This window comes from Sus scrofa, chromosome X (assembly GCF_054392235.1).
Source record: "Sus scrofa isolate SSC_HxYL_T2T_F1_AM1 chromosome X, Sscrofa_HxYL_maternal_Yorkshire_Landrace_v2.0, whole genome shotgun sequence".
Lineage (NCBI taxonomy): Eukaryota > Metazoa > Chordata > Mammalia > Artiodactyla > Suidae > Sus > Sus scrofa.
Window position 1 is genome coordinate 93949656 of NC_139401.1, and position 21338 is coordinate 93970993.

The window sequence follows — 21338 nt, forward strand, 5'->3', positions numbered from 1 at the left end:
CCAGATCCCCAGAGGTTCCTGTGGGGGAGGCTGCTGCGACAGAAATGACGGAGGGGTGCAGGGGCTTTGAGATAGGTGCAGAAGGGGTGAGTGGGAGCGGGCGCTGCCCCTGGCCCTGGTTCTGGAAAGGGGCCTGTGGGGTTCTGTGGTCCCGGTGCTGTCCCTTCCCACAGGGTCCTCTGATGCCAGAGTCTCTGTCTGCGCAGTAGGTCTGGAGATTTCAAGCCACAGGGTGGATCTGTAAGAGGAGAGGCTTGAGAAAAACGAGAAACAGGAAAAGGACCTGTATTTCTGAAGGTGTGTCGGGACGGGGGGTGGCGGGTAGGGGGCAGCTGCCATTGACTGGAGACCCATATCGGGGTGGGGTGACTGCGACCAGTCAGGCATCTGGGAATACCTTCTAAAATTCCCCCATACCAGGTCTCTATGCACTTCCCTTGCTTTCCTCCCTCACCACCATTCAAAATTGGGGGTGGAAAAGGTGGGCTGGGAGGTGAGGGTGAGACAGACGTCATAAATACAAGTACCACTGCAAAACCTGTTTTCTAGAATTTGCCCGGGCGGGGGGGGGGCAGGGCGGGGGCGGGGCTTCCCCCCAATTTATGTCGTGCAGCCCAAGAGATGTGAACACCAAGTGGTGCTTCTTCAGAGTTGCGGGGGGTGGGTGGTTAATGTGAAAATGAGGAGTTATCCAAAAACCTGATACAGAGGGCCTAAATTTAAAAAGAACATTTTACTATAGGAACTGTAAATGTTAAAAAATCGATAACTTGGCTCTTCTTATGTTTGGTTTTTGGTTTCTCCACAAAGTACTCAGTTGCTACGATTATTCTTGACTATCTTGCTTTTTCATCTTTTGTCTATAGGCTTACTTTAAGGCCGTCACTTCTGCAGGGAAGAAAAGGAGGAAGTGTCTGGCTCATATTTCTGGAGGTTTGTGTGAAGAGGGGCAATGCAGGGGACAGCTACTGAGTGAGATTGACAGGTGTCTTTGATCCATTTGGGTGTCTTTGATTTACATGCTGTACTCTCTTTCAGATTTGCACACTGCTGCAGAATCCCTTGCTCACTTCCTGCAGGAGATTTTAGAAACATTGGGGTAGGTGTGTGACTTGGAAGAGAACCCCTGAGGGTAGAGACCAGGAGATGGGAAACATTAGATATATTAGACCCTTAAATAGGAAAAGAGATGTTTGCATCATAGGTCAGGATTCTTTCTTGTCTATGTAGAAGTCAGGCTCCATTCTCTCCTGTATGTTTACTTGTTCCCAGGACAGTCTTCTATAGAGTTTGACACCACTGGAATCAAGGAAAGGAGGGAGAAATTGTTCCACATCGTGCAGGTTGGTACAGCAATGGGTACAACTTTTGGGTGGGGTAGAGGAGACCAACAGTGGTTCAAGAGTGATTTGGGTCTGGTCTGAGGGCTCCTCAACCTTTCCCATTACCAAGATACCTTCCCACCACCAAGATACTTTCCCACCATTGTCACATCTGTTTTGTAGCAACAAAGATAACATGGCAACTTTGGGGACAAAAATTGTAGGCAAAATGTGGATGACAAAGAGACTTTCCAATAGCCTAACTGTCCCACTGGGCATTCAAGATCCCATCTCTCTGTAAGAGTCTTTGGGTGGAGTGAATGGCAGAGACTCAAGGACCCACATCATTCTCTCTTCATAGATTGGTCTCCAGTGGCAGCTCTGGCGCTGTTGGAATTGCTGTTGACCACCACCCTCAACAGGTCTGCATCCACCTGGGAACCATTGGTCCTCCCCTAGCTTGGTTGTGCCTCTTCTGCTCTCTGCCTGTAGTATTGGCTGAGACTGGGCTTGGGGAGGAGACTGATTGGCTGCTGGACTGGTGATTGACTCTTTTGTTTCCAACCCTATCGCCTGAATCATCCAACAATTAGAGTGTGAAGATACAAAACTGTGACAGATCTGTGGTGGAGGCTGAGATTGGGTTAGGGGTACTTAACTGGGTCTACTCTATAACTTGTACTATGACTGGGGCTGAGATTGAGCCTGGCACCAAGGCTAAGCCTGAAAAGAAGCCTGGAGAAGAGGTTGTGGGTGGAACCGAGAGAGAGAATGAAGTCCCAATGGTGGTCAGACCCAAAGTTAGGGCCCAAGGCCAGGTAATGCCTAGAGCAAGGCACAAAACTGAGGCCATGGCAGTAGTTGGGGCACATTCTAAGACTGAGACCAAGGCAATCCCTGGGACAAGGTCCATGGATGAAACCTATTCATGGGCCAAGACTGAGTTTGATGGTAAGGCAATACTGAAGACAGGGGGGATGTCCCAGGCCAATGCGATTGCCTGGCCACTGGTCAATACTGAGCCTGTGTCAGTTGCTAAAACGAAGACCTTGTCTATGGATAGGGAACTGGTCAATATGGATGCTGAGTCCTTTCCTGGTACCAAAGTCAAGTCCCAATCAGGAATCCAGCCTTTGTTTGAGTCAGAGGAGGAGACCAATATGGTGTCCTGGTGCCATCCCAGGCTTACATCCAAAAAAGAGAACTCTCGCAATTGTGATTTCAGATGGGTGGATAGATCCTCTCTGAGCTCCTGTTTCTGGAGTGGAGAAGAGGTCAGTACAAGGTTTCGTCCTAGGGACAGGGTAAAACCCAGTAGTAGGTTCAGGCACATGGCCAAAGAAGAAGCCATGTCTCGGCCCAAACACAGTCGGGAGCTCTATATTGCATCCAGTTCTGGTTCCGAGGAGGAATCTGTTAAGACACCTTGGCTCTGGGCCAGAGAAAAGACCAGTATCCGGTCTAGGCCCAAGGAAGAGACCAATACTAGATCTTGGTTTAGGTCCAAGAAAGGAATCTCAGAGTCCAGTTCTGGGTCTGAATGTGAGGTCAATGAGAAGTCCTGGTTCTGGGCTGGAGAGGAAGCCAAATCCAGGTACAAACCCAGAGCAAGGAAAGGAGCCAATGTCAGGGTCAGGCACAGGGCCAAGCGAGAAGCTTCCATTGATTTCATGTCTGGGTCTATGGATGCAGTCAAAAAAGAGTCCTGGTTCTGGCCTGGAGAAAAGGCTAATAACTTGTCAAGGCCCAAATCCAAGAAAGAGGTTAGGGCCAGAGCAATGGTAAAGGAAGAGGCCAAAATCAAGGCCAGAGCCAGGGCCAAGCGAGAAGCCAGGTCAGAGGAAGAGTTCTTCACTGGGCCTTGGTTCTGGGCTGCAGAAGAGTCTAGTATAGTGGGTGGAGCCAGTGTCAAGTCCTGTTCTCAAGTGGATGATGAGTCTATTGTTGGCAGTTGGTTCTGGACTGAAGAAGAGGCCAATACAGGGACTGAGGCCAGTAGTAAGTTCAGACCAAAAACTGAGGAGCCTATTGGAAATTCTATACTTGGAATTGTGGAAAAGACCAGTGAGGAAACTGGGGCTGAGGCCTCTTCCAAATCTGTGCCAGCAGATGATAAAGAAAAGGTCACTACTAATTCCTGCTCCTGTGCTAGTGAAGAAACTAACCCAGAGGCTGAAGAAGAGTCTGTTTTCGGCTCTTGGTTTTGGGTCAGTGATGAGACTAGTGTGGAAGCTAGTGTTGGGGCCAGCTGTGGCTCTAGGCCAAGGTCTGAGGAAGAAGAGGTCATTGGTCCCTGGTTCTGGGCTGGAGAAGAAATCTATACAGAGGCTGAGTTTGGAGAAGAAGCCAGGCCAGATGCTGAAGAAGAGACAATATTTGGGCCCTGGTTTTGGGCTGGAAACCAGGCCCAGATTGATTCTGGAGCTGAAGTTGCCTGTGACACCATGCCAGGGGCTGAGGAGGAAGAGCCCATTATTGGGTCCTGGTTCTGGGCTGGAGTAGAAACTTGCGTAGGGGCTGAAGTCAGCAACAGGTCTAGCCTGGAGAACAAGGAAAATGATATTACATCATCGTGGTTTGGGACCACAGAAGAGGTCAGTATGAAGTATGTGGCTGGTGCCCCATGTAAATTTATGACAGTTGCTGAAGAGATCAATAATGAGTCTAGCTTCTGGTCAAGAGAGGATCCTTGTATGTTTCCTGCCAATGGAGGCAGCTGGAAGTCTAGGCCAGAAGAGGAACAGGAAACTGTTGGTTCATGGTTCTGGCCCAGAAAACATACAAGGCCAGAGACCATTGTAGGGCCCTGGTTATGGGCTGTGGAAGAGGACAGTTTAGATGATAAGACTGAAGAAGAAACCAAGTCACTGACCAAGGAGGAGAACATGATCACGTCCTGGTTCTGGAAAGGGGATAAAGCCATTACAGAGGCTACGGACAGAGAAGAATCCAGGCCAGACACTGAAGAGGAGGACATTATTGGTTCTTGGTTCTGGGCTACGGAGGAAGATAGGCTTGGAACAGAAGCAGAGGCTGGAGAAGATGACAGGCTGGCAGCAGAGGATGAGGTTATTGTTGGGTCTTGGTTCTGGGCCAGGGAAGAGACCATTAGGAAGGAGGCTAGCGTTTATAGCAAATACAGTCCAGAAGCTGAAGAGGAAGAAGTCATCGTTGAGTCCTGGTTCTGGGCTGAAGAAGAGGCCAGTCTGGATGCAGGGGTTAGTTTTGAGTCCAAGAATGGGACTGAAGAAGAGGAAGTCATTGTTGGGTCCTGGTTCTGGGCTGAAGAAGATAGTGTAGATGTTGGACCTCAGGAAACAGAAGAGACCACATCAAGGTCTAGAGAGGAAACCATATTTGGATCCTGGTTCTGGGCTGCAGAAGAACTCAATGTAGAAGCAGAAACATGCTGTGCTTCTAAACCAGAGGATGATAAAGAGATGATTATTGAGTCCTGGTTCTGGTCTGGAGACAAAGACATTAATGAGACTGAAACTGTGGCCACCTCTGAGTCCAGGCTGGAAAATGAGGAAGGGGCAGTTGTTGAGTCCTGGTTTGGAGCTAAAAATGAGCCCAGTAACAGGACTGGTAATGGAACCAACTGTGAGTCTAGGACAGTAGCTGAGGAGGATGAGGCCATAGTGGGGTTCTGGTTCTGGGCAGGAGATGAGGCCCATTTTGAATCAAATCCTGTCCCCGTGTACAGGGCCATTTGCAGACCCACATGTTCAATTGAGCAGGAACCTGATGCTTCACGCAGGCCCCAGAGCTGGGAGGATGTTACTGTTAAGTTCAAGCCTGGCCCATGGGGTAGGGTTGGCTTCCCTTCCCCAAGCCCCTTTAGATTTCCAAGAGAAGCAGCATTTCTTTTCTCTGAAATGTTTGGAGGAAAGCCCAAGCATATGGAACTAAGCCTAGAAGGGGAAGAGCAGGAATCTTTGCCTCAGCCTGATCAGCCTGACCCTGAGTTTCCATTTCAATATGAACCATCTTACCGGTCAGTCAGAGAAATTCGAGAGCATCTTAAGGCTAGGGAGAGTGCAGAGCCTGAGAATTGGTCTTGCAGCTGCATACAGTGTGAGCTTAAAATTGGTCCTGAAGAGTTTGAAGAACTCCTTCTATTAATGGACAGGATTCGAGACCCTTTTATTCATGAAATATCTAAAATTGCAATGGGTATGAGGAGTGCTTCTCAATTTACCCGTGATTTCATTCGTGATGCAGGTGTTGTTTCGCTTATTGAAACCTTGCTCAATTTGCCCTCCTCCCGAGTTAGGACGAGTTTTTTGGAAAACATGGTTCGCATGGCTCCAACTTACACAAATCTAAACATGATTCAGACATACATATGTCAAGTGTGTGAGGAAACTCTTGCTTACAGCTTAGATTCCCCTGAGCAATTATCTGGAATAAAGATGGTTAGACACCTCACTACAACTACTGACTATCACACAATGGTTACCAAGTATTTGTCTGGCTTTCTCTCCTTATTAGCCACTGGCAATACCAAAACAAGGTTTCATGTTCTTAAAATGCTACTGAATTTGTCTGAAAATCCTGTCATGACAAAAGAACTACTCAGTGCTGAAGCAGTATCAGAATTTATGGGCCTTTTTAACAGGAAGGAGACAAATGACAATATTCAGGTTGTTCTGGCAATATTTGAGAATATTGGTAACCATATCAAAGAAGAGGCATTGTTGTTCACTGATGATGATTTCAGTCCTGAGCCACTTATTTCTGCATTCCATGAAGTTGAGAAACTTGCTAAGAAGCTGCAAGGCAAAACAGATGATCAAAATGACCCCGAGGCAGACCAAAAAAATGAGTATGAGTAACTACTTGTCTGTGATTGTCCTTATGCTCCTGAGTTATAACCTTGAATAATGCTTTTTTCAGTTGTTTGTGTTGTAATGTACATCTTTATTGCTGATAATAACTTTGCCCAACTCTTTGTGTGAGCTGGATTGATCTTCTGATGCCAAATGAATATTAGAACTCAAAGCACATTTATTGATATTTGTTTTTGTCCAGATTGTGAATTTAGTGTTTAAGCTTCTAGTGAACCGAGCCATCATAAGAAAGCTACCCTTCTGATTGTTCTAATATTATTGATGTCTATTTGAGTCATGTGTTTCCAATAAAGGTCTATGTTAAAGTTAGCAGAAATCATCCTTTTCCTTGAACATAAAATATAGATGCAAAGAAAACATGTGACAACATAGCAATAATTAATGTATGACTAATCATGCTCCTTGAAAAAGTTTATTATATCTTCAAATGCAAAGGTTACCATGGGCTGCTACTCAGGGTATGCTTCAGGGAAAAAGGACCCAATTAACTTGGGCTCCGAAATGTGGGAAAGAGATTGCATGTTGTGAAGAAAAGCTTGGAGTTGGAAAAAGTGTTTCTATGGGAAAAAGTGCTCCAGTCTGTCTGGAGTGGATGGGAGGAGTGTATTAAGTTGAGCTAAGTTTTGAAGAGCTGAGCAGTTGTATTTTGCAGTTCAAAGTATGAGTGTTTCTTCGATGTTGTCTAAAGGTTAAAAGGATAAGACCAGAAAGCACACAAATTTTACTGTCAGGGAGACTCTTCATGGTGGTGCTATGGAAAGGGTTAAGGTAATAGCATACAGCCACCAAAAGTGATGATCTATAGTTTTTTTGTTATTTTTTTTAAGGGCTGCACCTGCAGCATACGGAAGTTCCCAGGCTAGGGATCGAATTGGAGCTGCAGCTGCCAGCGTACACCACAGCAACACCAGATCTGAGCTGCATCTGCGACCCACACCACAGCTCACGGCAACGCTGGATGCTTAACCCACTGATCGAGGCCAGGGATCAAACTTGCATTCTCATGATTACTAGTCAGATTCGTTACCTCTGAGCCATGACGGGAACTCTGGTTTTTTTTTTAATTAATAAAAGCTCTGATTTTTCCTATATTTGGTGAAATAGACTGGTATCATACATGAAAAGATGCCACCCATTATAAAAATAAGTGTGCAAATGGACTGAATTGTGCAAGTTTGTATTATTTAATTATGGAAAACTCTGCGATGATATCAACCATGCGAAAGGAATAAAGAGGTGTGAGAGATTATAACTTCCAGAAAGACTGGTTTGACAAATAAAAATGCATAATTACTTAAAGGGAATAAACTGTAAACCTTCCGAAGGTTGTAACCATGCTACACATTTTTTCGAATTCACAAGTAACTCCTGCTTCAGACAGTAACAAAAGGGATAAAATTGGTTTGGTGTAGGGGTTAATCCAGGATAAAGGGAAATACACAAATTTTTATTTTCAGGGAAAAAACAAAGTGACCCTTTGGTTTTGTCTAAGTATGGGTGCAAAGTACTCTCCTCCCCAACTTCATTCTAGGATGCTGGTTTTATGTAAGTAGGACGAAGTGGCAGTTTTGCCTGCTTTCACAAACCACAAGTGTTAACAGAGATCGTCCTGGTGGTGGAAACTAGAGTGTGAACGTTTGTTTTGCCTAGCAATCCTTTTCAACACAGACCCTGTGTGTGTTTTAATATGCTGCACGAGTTTTACACAGAATATTATAAGTCGGTCTCCAAACTCCTCCTGGAGTGTTCCACGCCAGCCCTGTGCACCTTCGGAGCAAGGCCCAGACCTAGGGGTGGAAGTGATGGCTGCAAGTGCAGCCTTCCTTGCAGGTCTCTTATCTTCACCAGGGTCGGGAGCGTCAGATAGTTCCAGCAAGGGGCTCAGCCCCAGAGGCAGGAGGAGACCTTGCCATCCAGGCCGCAGCCCTGCGGCACACCAGCGGGGTGCGCGGTCACGTGGGGCTGACGGCGGGTCACGTGACCGCGCCCTTGTTGGGACCGGCGTAGAGGTGTGTCGCGCTGAACAGGGACAGGAAAGACTTAAGCCTGACGATTGACGGACGGATGGCCGTGGAAGGAGCGGTAGGATGCAATGGGGGTGGCTGGCTCGGTGGGTGTCTGTCCTTGCTGCAGTGGCCTGAAAACTAGCCCCTCAGGCGCCCAGAATTAACGGCATTTGTTGGGGGAGGACACTATCCCTCAGCCAATCGCGAGCGCCTTAGCCAGGGTCTGTTATTGTCCAGGAGCTCCAGAGGCAGGAAGTCATCCTGAGGAAGGCGTACGTGGAGAGGAGCAGGGGTCGCTGTTGGAGGAGATGGGTTCGAGGCCGGAAAATGGCATCGGTGGGAGGTGGCGGCTGAGACTAGATCCGGGTGCGGGAAGTGCCATGCATCCTCCCTCTCCTCCTGCCCTCTGAACGCCCCTACCCCCACCCAGGCTCCCCGCCCACCGCTGCGTGGCTCTGAGTCTGGCGGGGCGGGGTGAGGAGGTGAACACATAGAAGGAATTGGCATCAGGAAAGACCAGATTGAGCAAATGGTGAAGTGACAGCTCGCGAACACCCAATTTGTGAACGTACGTGGCGCTGGCTCTGGAAAGTCAGGGGTGGGATCAGACCGGATTTTTGAGCTTTCTTACCCCTCCCTTCCCACCTAGTTGGCACTCACTCTTATACAGTGTGGATGGCTGAGCTCAATTTTGTGAACGAGTTAGTGGCGGGGGTGGGGTGGGCGATGAGAAGGGAACAAGACTTTTATTCTAAGGTTCCAGATGCCTGGAGATGCAAGAGTGGAATGAACCTCAACCTGAGCAACTCTAGGGAAGGGAAGAGGTCACACTCACCAAGAGGGAACCTAGATGCTTTGCACCCTTCACATAATATTTCCGGTTGGGATATCACCAAGCTTCTCAACCCCCAAGAGGATCCCTGAATCTCATCTCAGGCAGTAACATCCTGGGGGTCTGCCCTGGATGTGAGGTTCTGAAAAGGCTTAGTCCCCTTTGTGCCCTCAACAGCTTCCTCCCATCTAGAGACACAAGAGTCATTGTTTCACCAGGTCCACCTGGTCCTCCCTTTTCTGTCTTGAGCCTCAGAGGAGGGTCTTTCTGGAAACCACCTACAGAACACCTACAGAATGTTCTCACAGGTTCCCCTCAGCAGACCCTTTGCTCTTTTCCTTGTGGGTTTTTTTTTTTTTTTTCTGGCCAATGCTTTATACTTGGTGATTTGCGTCTATCCTTAGCAGCACTCCGGTATTTGTGCTAATCCACTTTGGTCAGAGCTCAGCTCTATGAGACATCCACAGGATACCCAAGTCCTTTTAGGAGAATATAGTTAGGAAAAACAAATCCCATTAGCCTCTCTATTTGCCATTTTACAGATTTGAAACTTGTTAGTACATAGCAATCTTTTCCTTTTTTTTTTTTTTTTTTTTTACAGCTGCATATTCCTCTATGTGTCACTACCATAATTTGTTCAATTACTCATTTGTGTATTTATGGGCATTTATTTCCTGTATTTGCTGTTGCAGACGGTGCTGGAAAAATTACCTCATGCAAATATCATTTTTGTATGGTTAATCTTCAGGTTATATTCCTAGAAGTGAGGATGGTTGGTCAAATGATAGGTGCATATGTAGTTTTACCGTATATTCTAAAATATTCCTCCAAAGGGGTATTACAAAATTTCATTACCATCAACAATTTATGGGTTGCCTATTTCCCTACAGCCTTGCCAACACATTTTTTATTATCCTTTTCGTAGTTGTGGAATATCTAGTGATGCCACCTCTCATTCCTGACGTTAGTAATTGTGTCTTCACTTTTGTTTTCCTTTGTCATTCTGGCTAGAGACTTATCAATTTTATTGACCTCAGCAAACTAGTGTTTAGTTTTATTGATTTTTAAATTGTTTTTCTGTTTTCTATTTCATTGGTTTCTGCTCTTATTTTTTTCTTCTGTTTACTTTGTTACTATTCTGTTTCTAGCTACTTGAAATAGAAGCTGAGTTCATTGATTTGAGACCATTGTTTTTCTAATATAGGTGTTCTAGTTCTGTAAATTTCCGTCTAATACTGCTTAAGTTGCATCTCACAAATTTTGGTATGTTATGTTTTCATTTTTCTTCAATGGAAATTACATACTAATTCTTTTTTTTAGTTTCTTCTTTGATCCAAGAGTGTTTTTTTGTTGTTTGTTTGTTTTTGTTTTCCTGGCCGCACCCTCAGCATGTGAAAGTTCCTGGCTCAGGGATGGAATCCACGCCACAGCAGCAACCCAAGCAGCTGCAGTGACAGCGCTGGATCCTTAACCCACTGCACCACAAGAGACCCCCTGAACCAAGAGTTACTTAGAAGTAGACTCTGTAGTTACCAAGTATTTGAGGCTTTTCCCGCTATGTTTCAGTTATGTTATTTCTATAATACTGACCACAGCATTGTGGTCAGAGAACATACTTTGTATGACCTGAATCCTTTTAATTTATTGAGACTTCCTTTATGGACCATAATATGGTCTAACTTAGTAAATATTCCAGTTGCACTTGAAAAGAATATGTACCCTTCTGTTGTCCTGTGAACTGTTGTATAAATGTTAATTAGGTTTAGTTGTTTAATAATTTTGTTTACGTCTTCTGTTGTTTACTTATTTTATCTTTACTTGTTATTGAGACAGAGGTGCTGAAATCTGACTGTAATTGCAGTATTTAGAACTTAAAATTTTTATCAGCCTATAGCTTGCAAAACAGAGTAGAACTACTCAGGCAAAGTTAAATGGAATACAGATAGAGAGGCCATATACTGCCACATATGTATATGGGCATTTATATTAGGGTGACAGTGCAGATTCATGGAGAAAAGTGAAAGATTCAGTGTGCCAGGGGTCCTCAAGACCACCCACAGATTCAGTGATTCCCTAGCAGGACTCACAAGACTCAGTATATAGTTGTACTCGCAGCTATGATTTATTACAAAAGGATGCAAAACCAAATCAATGAAAGAAAAAAGTACATGGAATGAAGTTCAAAAGAAACAAAAAAAAAAACAGGTGCAATCTTCCAAGAGTCTTCTCCCAGTGGAGTCCAACAGAGTACGCTTAATTCCTCCAACAACAATTTATGACAACATGGGTGAAATGTTGTTTATCAAGGAAGCTTATTAGATACTCAGTGCCCAAAATTTGGGGGAGGGGGGTACCCTTTGCCTAGCATGTACCAAAATTCTAGACTCCCAGAAGGAAAGAAGGTGTTTAGCATAAACTATATTGTTTACACAAAGAGTTTAGGCACAGTGAGCCAATCTTATCAATTCTGGGAATGGTGGAAACCTTCTTTAAGGTACAACAGAATACAGCCAAAGGCCAACTTTACAACCAGGTTTTGAGTTTTTGTTGTTTTTTTTTAATGGCCACACCCATGAAATATGGAAGTTCCCAGACCAGCAATTGAATCTGAGCTGCAGCTGCGACCTGTGCCACTACTGTGGCAACACTGCATCCTTTAACACACTGCACCGGGCCCTGGATCAAACCAGCACCTCTGCTGTGACCCAAACCACTGCAATCATGTTCTTAACCCACTGTGCCGCAGTGGGAACTCCCACAAGCAGGTTTTTCTAAGACTACCAATCTTAGATCTGCTATGCTAACTCTTCTACACATTTGGTAAATAATTTTGGAATAATTACCTAATCATTTGGGAAAACAAAGTTATATCCCAATACACATGAATTAGTTCCAGGAAGATTAGCTATCTTAAGTATTTCAAAAGGAATGGGAGGGTAAAGAAAAAGAAACGCTGCCTAGAATGAATTTGGGCTTCTGATATGTAGAGGGAAATAGAAATGGACTCTTTCCATATAAGTATCATTTATTAGATAATATTCCCCTACACCAACAATTTCTCATGTCTCTTTTGTAATATATGGTGTTATTTTCAAAATGTTTCTTAGGTAAATTCTCTCTGGTAGAAACATGCAGGTTTGCTTATTGCAGTTTATAATAAACATTGCAGGTTGTCTGAAATGTAATATCCATAATTCATATATGGTTAATCTAATTAATTTTACCATTTTATCTTATCTTTACTATCATATCATTATATTGATTGAGGTTTAGGGGTATTTGTATTCTCACATAACTTCTTTGAAATTCTCTTGGAGTTTCAAAATGGAAAAATACGTTGGCCAGGCCAAAGAATATGTCCCTGTGTTACCAAAGCCTGCTGGATATCTTCAGGAAGGCTTCCATGATGGGGCTCATTACTAGATGACTTTTTAAAAGTGTCCGCAATATTTGTCTCACAACCATACCAGCTCAGAAGCTGAATATCCTCATACAAAAAAAAAATCCATTTATATAGGGTGAACTCATAATTAACAAAATCACAAGGCTTGGAGTTCCTGTCATGGCTCAATGATTAACAAATCCAACTAGGAACCATGAGGTTGTGGGTTCGATTCCTGGTCTTGTTCAGTGGGTTAGGGATCTGCCATTGCTATGAGCTGTGGTGTAAGATGTAGACACAGCTGGGATCCCACGTCGCTGTGGCTCTGGCATAGGCCAGCGGCTACAGCTCCAATTAGACCCCTAGTCTGGGAACCTCTATATGCCATGGGTGTGGCCTTAGAAAAGACAAAAAAAAAATCACAAGGCTTACAGAAATCAGAGCATCAACTTACTAATTTATATGGGGAAATAGCAATATCAAAGGACTAAAATAACAGCATCTGTTGGATTTTCTCAGTGTATATAGACCTATAGGAAATTTAAATCAAAATTGAAAAATTAGAATTGCAAGCAGGGCCCTAAAGAGAAAAAAAAATCATATAGAGGGAGTTCCCATTGTGGCTCAGAAGGTTAAGAACCTGACTAGTATCCATGAGGATGTGTGTTTGATCCCTGGCCTCACTCAGTGGGTTAAGGATCCAGCATTGCCATGATCTGTGGTGTTGGTCACAGACACACGGCTCAGAGCCTTTGTGGCTTGGCTGTGACTGTGGCTGTGGTGTAGGCCTGCAGCTGCGGCTCCAATTCGACCCCTAGCCTGGAAACTTCCATGTGCCACAGGTGCGGCCCTACAAAGAAAAAAAAAAAAAGAATTAAAATTTTTTCACATTATTTTTTTTTCTTTGTAGGGCCACACCTGTGGCATATGGAAGTTCCTAGGCTAGGGGTGGAATCAGAGCCACAGCTAATGGCCTATGCCACAGCCACAGCAACACAGGATCTGAGCCGTGTCTGTGACCTACACCACAGCTCACAGCAACACTGGACCCCCAACCCAATGAGCGAGACCAGGGGTTGAACCCACGTCCTCATGGATACTGGTCGGATTTGCTTCTGCTTAGCCACAACAGGAACTCCTTTTTCACATTAATTTAAATGTGTAAAGTTTTGTTATAAATTTGGAAAATATGATAACTCTTATTTTAAATTTTTCAAAAATATTCCACCTTTATTGAGATATATGTAATTGACAAAAGTATTGTGTAAGTTTAAGGTGTACAATGTGATGATTTGGTGTACATATATATTGTGAAATGATTACCACAATAAGGTTAGTTAACACTTTCACCACCTCAGTCACCTTATGTGTGGTAAGAACATTTAAGATCTCCTCTCCTAGCATATTTCAATATATAATACAATATTATTAACCACACTCACCAAGCTATATATTAGATCCCCAAGACTAACTCATAAATGAAACTTTGTATCCTTTGACCTAAAACTCCCCATTCCTGCACCTATCTGCCAACTGCCAATCTACTGTCTGTTTCTATGAGTTCAGCTTATTAGATTTCACATTTAAGTGAGAATATACAGTATTTGTTTTTCTCTATCTGTCTTATATCACTTCGTATGCCTTCAAAGTCCATCCATGTCAAATGGCGGGATATATATATAACATTTTCTTTATCCATTCATCTGTCAATGCCTACTTAGGTAGATTCCATGTCTTATCTATTGCGAATAATGCTGTAATGAATATGGGAGTACAGATATCTCTTTGAAATAGTGATTTCATTTCCTTTGAATCCCAAAGTGGGATTATTAGATCATGTGGAAATTGATTTTTAAATTTTTAAAAAGCCTCCATGCTGTTTTCCATAGTAGCTGCACCAATTGACATACCCACCAACAGGGTATGAGTTTGCTTTTCTTTACATTCTCATCAGCACATGTTATCTCTTATCTTTTGGTGATACTCATTCTAACTGGTTTAAGTGATACCTCATTTTGATTTTGATTTGCATTTCCCTAATGACTAGTGATGTCATCTTTTCATGGAACTATTTGGCCATTTATATCTCTTCTGTTGAAAACTGTCTATTCAGGTCCTTGGCCCATTTTAAAATCAGATTATGGAGTTCCTGTTGTGACTCAGCAGGTTAAGAACCAGACATAGTTTCCATGAGGATGCAGGTTTGGTCCCTGGCCCCATTCAGTGGGTTAAGGATCTGGCCTTGGCGCAAGCTGAGGTGTGGGTTTCAGATATAGCTCAGATCCAGCATTGCTATGCCTGTGGCATAGGCCTCAGCTGCAGCTCTGATTTGATTCGACCCCTAGCCAGGGAACTTCCACATGCTGTGGGTATGGCTATAAAAAGAGAAAAATAAATAAAATAAAATCAGATTATTATTACTAATCAGTTGCATGATTTCCTTATATATTTTCAATATTAAATCCTTTTCTTTCTTTTTCTTTCATTTTTAGGCATCCTCATGGATACTAGTCAGTTTTGTTACCACCAAGCCACAATGGGAACCCCTAAACCCTTTTCAAATATAGGGTTTGCAAATATTTTCTCCCATTCTGTAGGATGTTTTTTCATTTTGTTGATCATTTGTTTTGCTGTGCAGAAGCTTTTTAATTTGATGTAGTCCTACTTTTTTATTTTTGCTTTTGTTTCTTGTGATTTGGGTATCACATCAAATTTTTTTTTTGCCAAAACCAGTGTCAAGGAGCCTTTTCCCTATGTTTTCTTCTAGGAGTTTTACAGTTTTGGGTATTACATTTGAGTCTTTAATTCATTTCAAGTCAATTTTTATGAGTGGTGTAAGATGGAGGTCCTGTTTCATTCTTGTGCATGTGAATATCCACTTTTCCTAGCACACTGTATTGAAGAGACTATTTTTTCCATTGATTTTTCTTGTCTTTCTTGTCAAATACTAGTTTATTTGTATGTGTAGGTTTATTTCTGGGCTCTTGATTCTGTGCCATTGGTCTACATGTCTGTTTTTATGCCAGTACCATAGTGTTATGATTATACAGCTTTGTAATAAAGTATGAAATCACAAAATATAATTCCTCCAGCTTTGTTCTTTTTTCTAACACTGCTTTGGCTGTTTATGGCTCCTTATGAATTTTAGGATTATTTTTCTATTTCTGTTGAAAATTCCACTGAGTTTTGATAGGGGTTTCATTCAATCTGTAGGACACTTTGGGTAGTATGGACATTTTAACAATAATAATTCTGATCAATGAACACAGGATGTATTTCCATTTCTTTCTTTCTTCTTCAACTTCTTTTATCAAAGTCTTATAATTTTCTTTCCTTTTTTTGGGGGGTGCCAAAACGCAGGAGCAGAAAGGTCTTATAATTTTCAATGTACAGATCTTTCACTTAAATTTATTCCTAAAAATATCATTGTTATTGATGCTATTGTAATTGGGATTGTTTTCTTTATTTTTCAGATAGTTTGTTGTTAATGTATAAAAACACAACTGATTTTTCTGTGTTGATTGTGTTTCCTGAAACTTTACTGAATTCATTCCAACAGTTTTTGGTTGAGTCTTTAGGTTTTTCTAAATACAAGATTAATTCATGTGCAAACACAATAGTTGTACTTATTCCTTTCTGATTGGGATGCCTTTTATTTCTTTTGCTTGTCTGATTGCTGTGGCTAGGACTTCTAGTACTATGTTGAATAGAAGTAGTGAGAGTGGGCATCTTGTCTTGTTCTGATCTTAAAGGAAATGCTTTAAGTTTCTCACTATTAACTATAATGTTAGCTATGAGCTTCTCATGTATGGCCTTTATTATGTTGAGGTACATCCTTGTATACTCAGTTGTTAAGAGTTTATCATGAAAGGGTGTTGAATTTTTTCAAGTACTTTTTCTGCATCTATTAAGGTCATAGGATCATATGATTTTTATCTTTCATTCTGTTGATGTGGTGCGTCTCATTTATTGATTTGATATGGTGAACCATACATTCATCTCAGTAATAAAACACACTTGATTATGTTGTATGAGGACTTCCTACATATGACTGAAAAGGAAATATATGAAAGAGATTAAGAGATTTGGCTGCATAAAATAGTGGCCATATGACAATATGTATGTCAAACTGTTCATACATCTAATATATTAATATTAATCTATTATGTAAAAGCTCATAAATCAATAAACACTACTACCTACAAAATTTATAAAGAACTTTAAAAGCCATATCACCCAGTCAAAAATATAATAAAGGCCAGTAAGTACATGAAGTTGTAAGATACTATTGTTCACCATTCACTGGTCCAATTAAAAAAAATTTTTGAAATTATAATACCCGGTATTTCTTACCCACCTAAGGAGGCTTTTTAGACAATGTTTTTCCCAAACACCCATATCCCCCCTTGAAATTTTAGTAACTCAGATATATTTTTGTGTGTTTTTGTTATAGCATCTTTTCTTAAAAATTCAATGAATTTTATTATACTTACAGTTATATAACCATCATCACAACCAAATTTTAGAACATTTCCATCCCAAATCCCTAGCCCATCCCTCCCCCAAAACCTATCTCCTTTGGTAACCATACGTTTTTCAAAGTCTGTGAGTCAGTTTCTGTTCTGCAAATAAGTTCACCATATCCTTTTTTTTTTTTTTAGATTCCACACATAAGTGATAGCGTATGATGTTTGTGTCTCACTGACTAACTTCATTTAGCATGATAATATCTAGGTCAATCCATGTTGCTGCAAATGCCTTTTTATGGTGAGTGTGTACATGAACCCATCTTCTTCATCCACTCTTCTGTCAATGGACATTTAGGTTGCTTCCATGTCTTGGCTATTCCATGTAGTGCTACAGTGAACATTGGGGTACATGTATCTTTTTGAGTCATGTTTTCTCCAGATAGATGCCCAGGAGTGGGATTGCTGGATCAATCTATTGTAATTCTATTTTTAATTTTTGAGGAATGTCCATACTGTTTTCCATAGTGATTGCACCAATTTACATTCCCAACAACAGTGTAAGAGGGTTCCCTTTTCTCCACACCCTCTCCAGCATTTATTGTTTGTAGACTTTTTGATGATGGCCATTCTGGCTGGTGTAAGGTGGTACCTCATAGTAGTTTTTATTTGCATTCTAATAATTAGTGATGTTGAACACCTTTTTGCATTTTGGGGCCATCTGTATGTCTTCTTTGGAGAATTGTTTAGGTCTTCTACCCATTTTTGATGGGTTTTTTTGTTTTTTTGGTATTGAGCTGCAGGAGGTGTTTATATTTTTTGGACTTTGATCCCTTGTCAGTCACTTCATTTGCAAAGATTTTCTTTCATTCTGTGGGTTGTCTTTTTGTTTTGTTTAGGGTTTCCTTTGCTGCGCAAAAAGTTTTAAGTTTAATTAGGTCCCATTTGTTTATTTTTGTTTTTATCATCATTACTCTATGAGGTGGATCTGAGAAGATATTGCTGTGATTTATGTCAGAGAGTGTTCAGCCTATGTTTTCCTCTAAGAGTTGTATAGTGTCTGGTCTTATATCTAGGTCTTGAATCCATTTTGAGTTTATTTTTGTGTATGGTGTTAGGAAGTGTTCTAATTTCATTCTTTTGCTTGTAGCTGTCCAGATTTCCCAGCACCACTTATTGAAGGGACTGTCTTTTCTCCATTGTATATTCTTGCTTCCTTTGTCATAGATTAGCTGACCATAGATATGTGGGTTTAATTCTGGGCTTTCTATCCTATTCCATTGACATATATTTCTGTTTTTGTGCCAGTGTCATACTGTTTTGGTGACTGTTGCTCTGTACTATAGTGTGAAGTCAGGGAACCTGATTCCTCCAGCTCCATTTTTCTTTTTCAGGATGTTTTTGGCTATTCTGGGTCTTTTGTGCTTCCAAACAAACTTGAAAATATTTTTTCCTAGTTCCATGAAAAATGCTATTGGTAATAGGATAGGGATTGCGTTGAATCTATAGATTGTCTTGGGTAGTACAGTCATTTTGACAATATTGATTCTTTAAATCCAAGAGCATGGCATATCTTTCCATCTGTTTGTGTCATCTTTGATTTCTATCATCAGCATCTTCTAGTTTTCAGAGTACAGGTCTTTTGACTCTTTAGGAAGGTTTATCCCTAGATATTTTATTCTTTCTGACATGATGGTAAATGATATTGTTTGCCTAATTTCTCTTTCTGATCTTTCATTGTTAGTATATAGAAATGCAGTCGATTTCTGTGTATGAATTTTGTATCCTGCAACTTTACCAAATTCATTAATGAGCTCTAACTGTTTTCTGGTGGCGTCTTTAGGATTTTCTAGGTATAGTATCATGTCATCTGCAAACAGTGATAGTTTTACTTCTGTCTTTCCAATTTGGGTTCCTTTTATTTCTTCTTTGATTGCCATGGCTAGGACTTCCAAACCTATGTTGAATAGTAGGGGCAAAAGTGGACATCCTTTTCTTGTTCCTGATCTTAGTGGGAACTCTTTCAGCTTTTCACTATTGAAAATGATGTTAGCTGTTGGTTTGTCATATATGGCCTTTATTATGTTGAGGTAGGTTCCATCTCTGCCCATTTTCTGCAGGGTTTTATCAGAAATGGATGTTGAAATTTGTCAAAAGCTCTTTCTTTGCATCTATTGAGAGGATCATATGGTTTTTATTCTTCAGTTTGTTAATGTGGTGTGTCACACTGATTGATTTGCAAATATTGAAAAATCCTTGCATCCCTGTGATAAATTCCACTTGATCATGGTATAAGATCCTTTTAATGTATTGCTGGATTCAGTTTGCTAGGTATCTTGTTGAGGATTTTTGCATCTATGTTCATCAGTTTTATTGGCCTATAATTTTCTTTTTTTGTGGTATCTTTGCTGGTTTTGGTATCAGGGTAATGGTGGTCTCATAGAATGAGTTGGAAGTGTTCCTTCCTCTGCAATTTTTTGGAATAGTTTCAGAAGGATAGCTGTTACCTCTTCTCTAAATTTTTGAAAATGCCTGTGACACCATCTGGTCCTGGACTTTTGTTTGTTGGAAGTTTTTTTCTTTTTTTTTTCTTTTTTTTTTTTTTTGGCTTTTTAGGGCCACACCTGTGGCATATGGAAGTTCCCAGGCTAGGGGTCAAATCAGAGCTACAGCTGCTGGCCAGTGCCACAGCCACAGCTATGCAGGACCTAATCTGCATATGTGGCCTACACCATAGCTTGCAGCAACACCAGATCCTTAACCCACTGAGTAAGGCCAGGGTTCAATCCCACATCCTCATGGATACTAGTCAGATTCGTTACCACCGAGCCACAATGGGAATTCCTGTTTTGGAAATTTTATTTTATTTTATTTTATTTTTGGTCTTTTTGCCATTTCTTGGGCTGCTCCCACACCATATGGAGGTTCCCAGGCTAGGGTTTGAATCAGAGCTATAGCTGCTGTCTTATGCCAGAGCCACAGCAATGTGGGATCCAAGCCACATCTGCAACTTACATGGCAACACCAAATCCTTAACCCACTGAGCAAGGCCAGGGATCGAACTCGCAACCTCATGGTTCCTAGTCGGATTTGTTAACCACTGAGCCAAGATGAGAACTCCTGTCTTGAAATTTTTAAAACACAGTTTCAACTTCAGTGCTTGTGATTGGTCGGTTCATCTTTTCTATTTCGTGTTGGTTTAGTCTTGGAAGCTTGTCCTTTTCTAAGAATTTGTCCATTTCTTCTAGGTTGTCCATTTTATTGACATATAATTGCTTGTAGTAGTCTCTTATGATCTGTTGTGTTTCTGTGATGTCCGTTGTAACTTTTCATTTCTAATTTTATTGATTTGAGCCTTTTCTTTTTTTCTTGATGAGTCTGGCTAAGGATTTATCAATTTGGTTCATCTTTTCAAAAAACCAGCTTTTAGTTTCATTGATCTTTTCTATGGCTTCCTTCATTTCTATTTCATTGATTTCTGCTCTGATCTTTTTGATTTTTTTCCTTCTGCTAACTTTGGGTTTTGTCTGTTCTTCTTTCTCTAGTAGCTTTAAGTGTAAAGTTAGGTTGTATATTTGAGATTTTTCTTGTTTTCCAAGGTAGAGTTGTATTGGTATAAACTTCCCTCTGAGAACTGCTTTTGCTGCATCCCATGGGTTTTGGATTGTTGTGTCTTTATTGTCATTTGCTTCTAGGTATTTTTAAATTTCCTCTTTGGTTTCTTCAGTGATCCATTGGTAGTTTAGTAGCATGTTACTTAATCTCCACGTGTTGGTGTTTGTTGGAGTTCTCTTCTTGTTGATTTCTAGTCTTATAGCATTGTGGTTGGAAAAGATGCTTGGTATTATTTCAATTTTCTTAAATTTACTGAGGCTTGATTTGTGACCCAGAATGTGATCAATATTAGAGAATGTTCCATGTGCACTTGAGAGGAATGTGTATTCTGCTGCTTTTGGATGGAATATTCTAATGCATCATTTTTTTAAATTTATCACATCTGTAGTTGTATAATGATCATAACAATCTGATTTCACAGGATTTCCATCCCACAGCCCAAGCACATCCCCCCACCCCCCAAACTGTTTCCTCCGGAGACCATAAGTTTTTCAATGTCTCTGAATCAGCATCTGTTCTGCAAAGAAGTTCCGTCTGTCCTTTTTTCAGATTCCACATGTCAGTGAAAACATTGGATGTTGGTGTCTCATTGTATGGCTGACTTCACTTAGCATGATAGTTTCTAGGTCCATCTATGTTGCTAAAAATGCTGGTATATTGTTCTTTTTGATGGCTGAGTAATATTCCATTGTGTATATGTACTACCTCTTCTGGATCCACTCCTCTGTCGATGGACATTTAGGTTGTTTCCATGTCTTGGCTATTGTAAATAGTGCTGCAATGAACATTGGCGTACATGTGTCTTTGCGAGTCATGGTTTTCTCTGGATGGATGCCCAGGAGTGGGATTGCTGGATCAAATG

At 41.3% G+C, this 21338-nt stretch overlaps 2 protein-coding genes across 24 annotated transcripts in view; both read left to right on the forward strand.

Moving 5' to 3' along the window:
- Positions 1-6484, forward strand: part of GPRASP1 (G protein-coupled receptor associated sorting protein 1) — a 44825-nt gene extending 38341 nt beyond the window's left edge. For 7 of the 16 annotated variants that reach the window (XM_085006914.1, XM_021079928.2, XM_021079927.2 and 4 more), the window contains 5 exons: positions 207-297; positions 867-933; positions 1039-1099; positions 1273-1343; positions 1684-6484. In XM_085006914.1, coding sequence (XP_084863040.1) covers positions 2006-6160 — 4155 coding nt within the window. In that variant the 5' untranslated portion in view covers positions 207-297; positions 867-933; positions 1039-1099; positions 1273-1343; positions 1684-2005 and the 3' untranslated portion in view covers positions 6161-6484. Of the gene's footprint in view, positions 1-173; positions 298-866; positions 934-1038; positions 1100-1272; positions 1344-1683 lie in introns of all 16 variants that reach the window. The other 9 variants (XM_085006916.1, XM_085006915.1, XM_085006910.1 and 6 more) reach the window with 2 other exon arrangements.
- A 1691-nt stretch (positions 6485-8175) lies between these two features.
- GPRASP2 (G protein-coupled receptor associated sorting protein 2) overlaps positions 8176-21338 on the forward strand; it is an 80428-nt gene continuing 67265 nt past the window's right edge. For 4 of the 8 annotated variants that reach the window (XM_021079933.2, XM_085006922.1, XM_013990970.3 and 1 more), the window contains exon 1: positions 8176-8285. The gene's annotated coding sequence lies outside the window, so the exon portion shown is untranslated. The remainder of the gene's footprint in view (positions 8286-21338) is intronic. The other 4 variants (XM_005657880.4, XM_013990971.3, XM_003135261.5 and 1 more) reach the window with 1 other exon arrangement.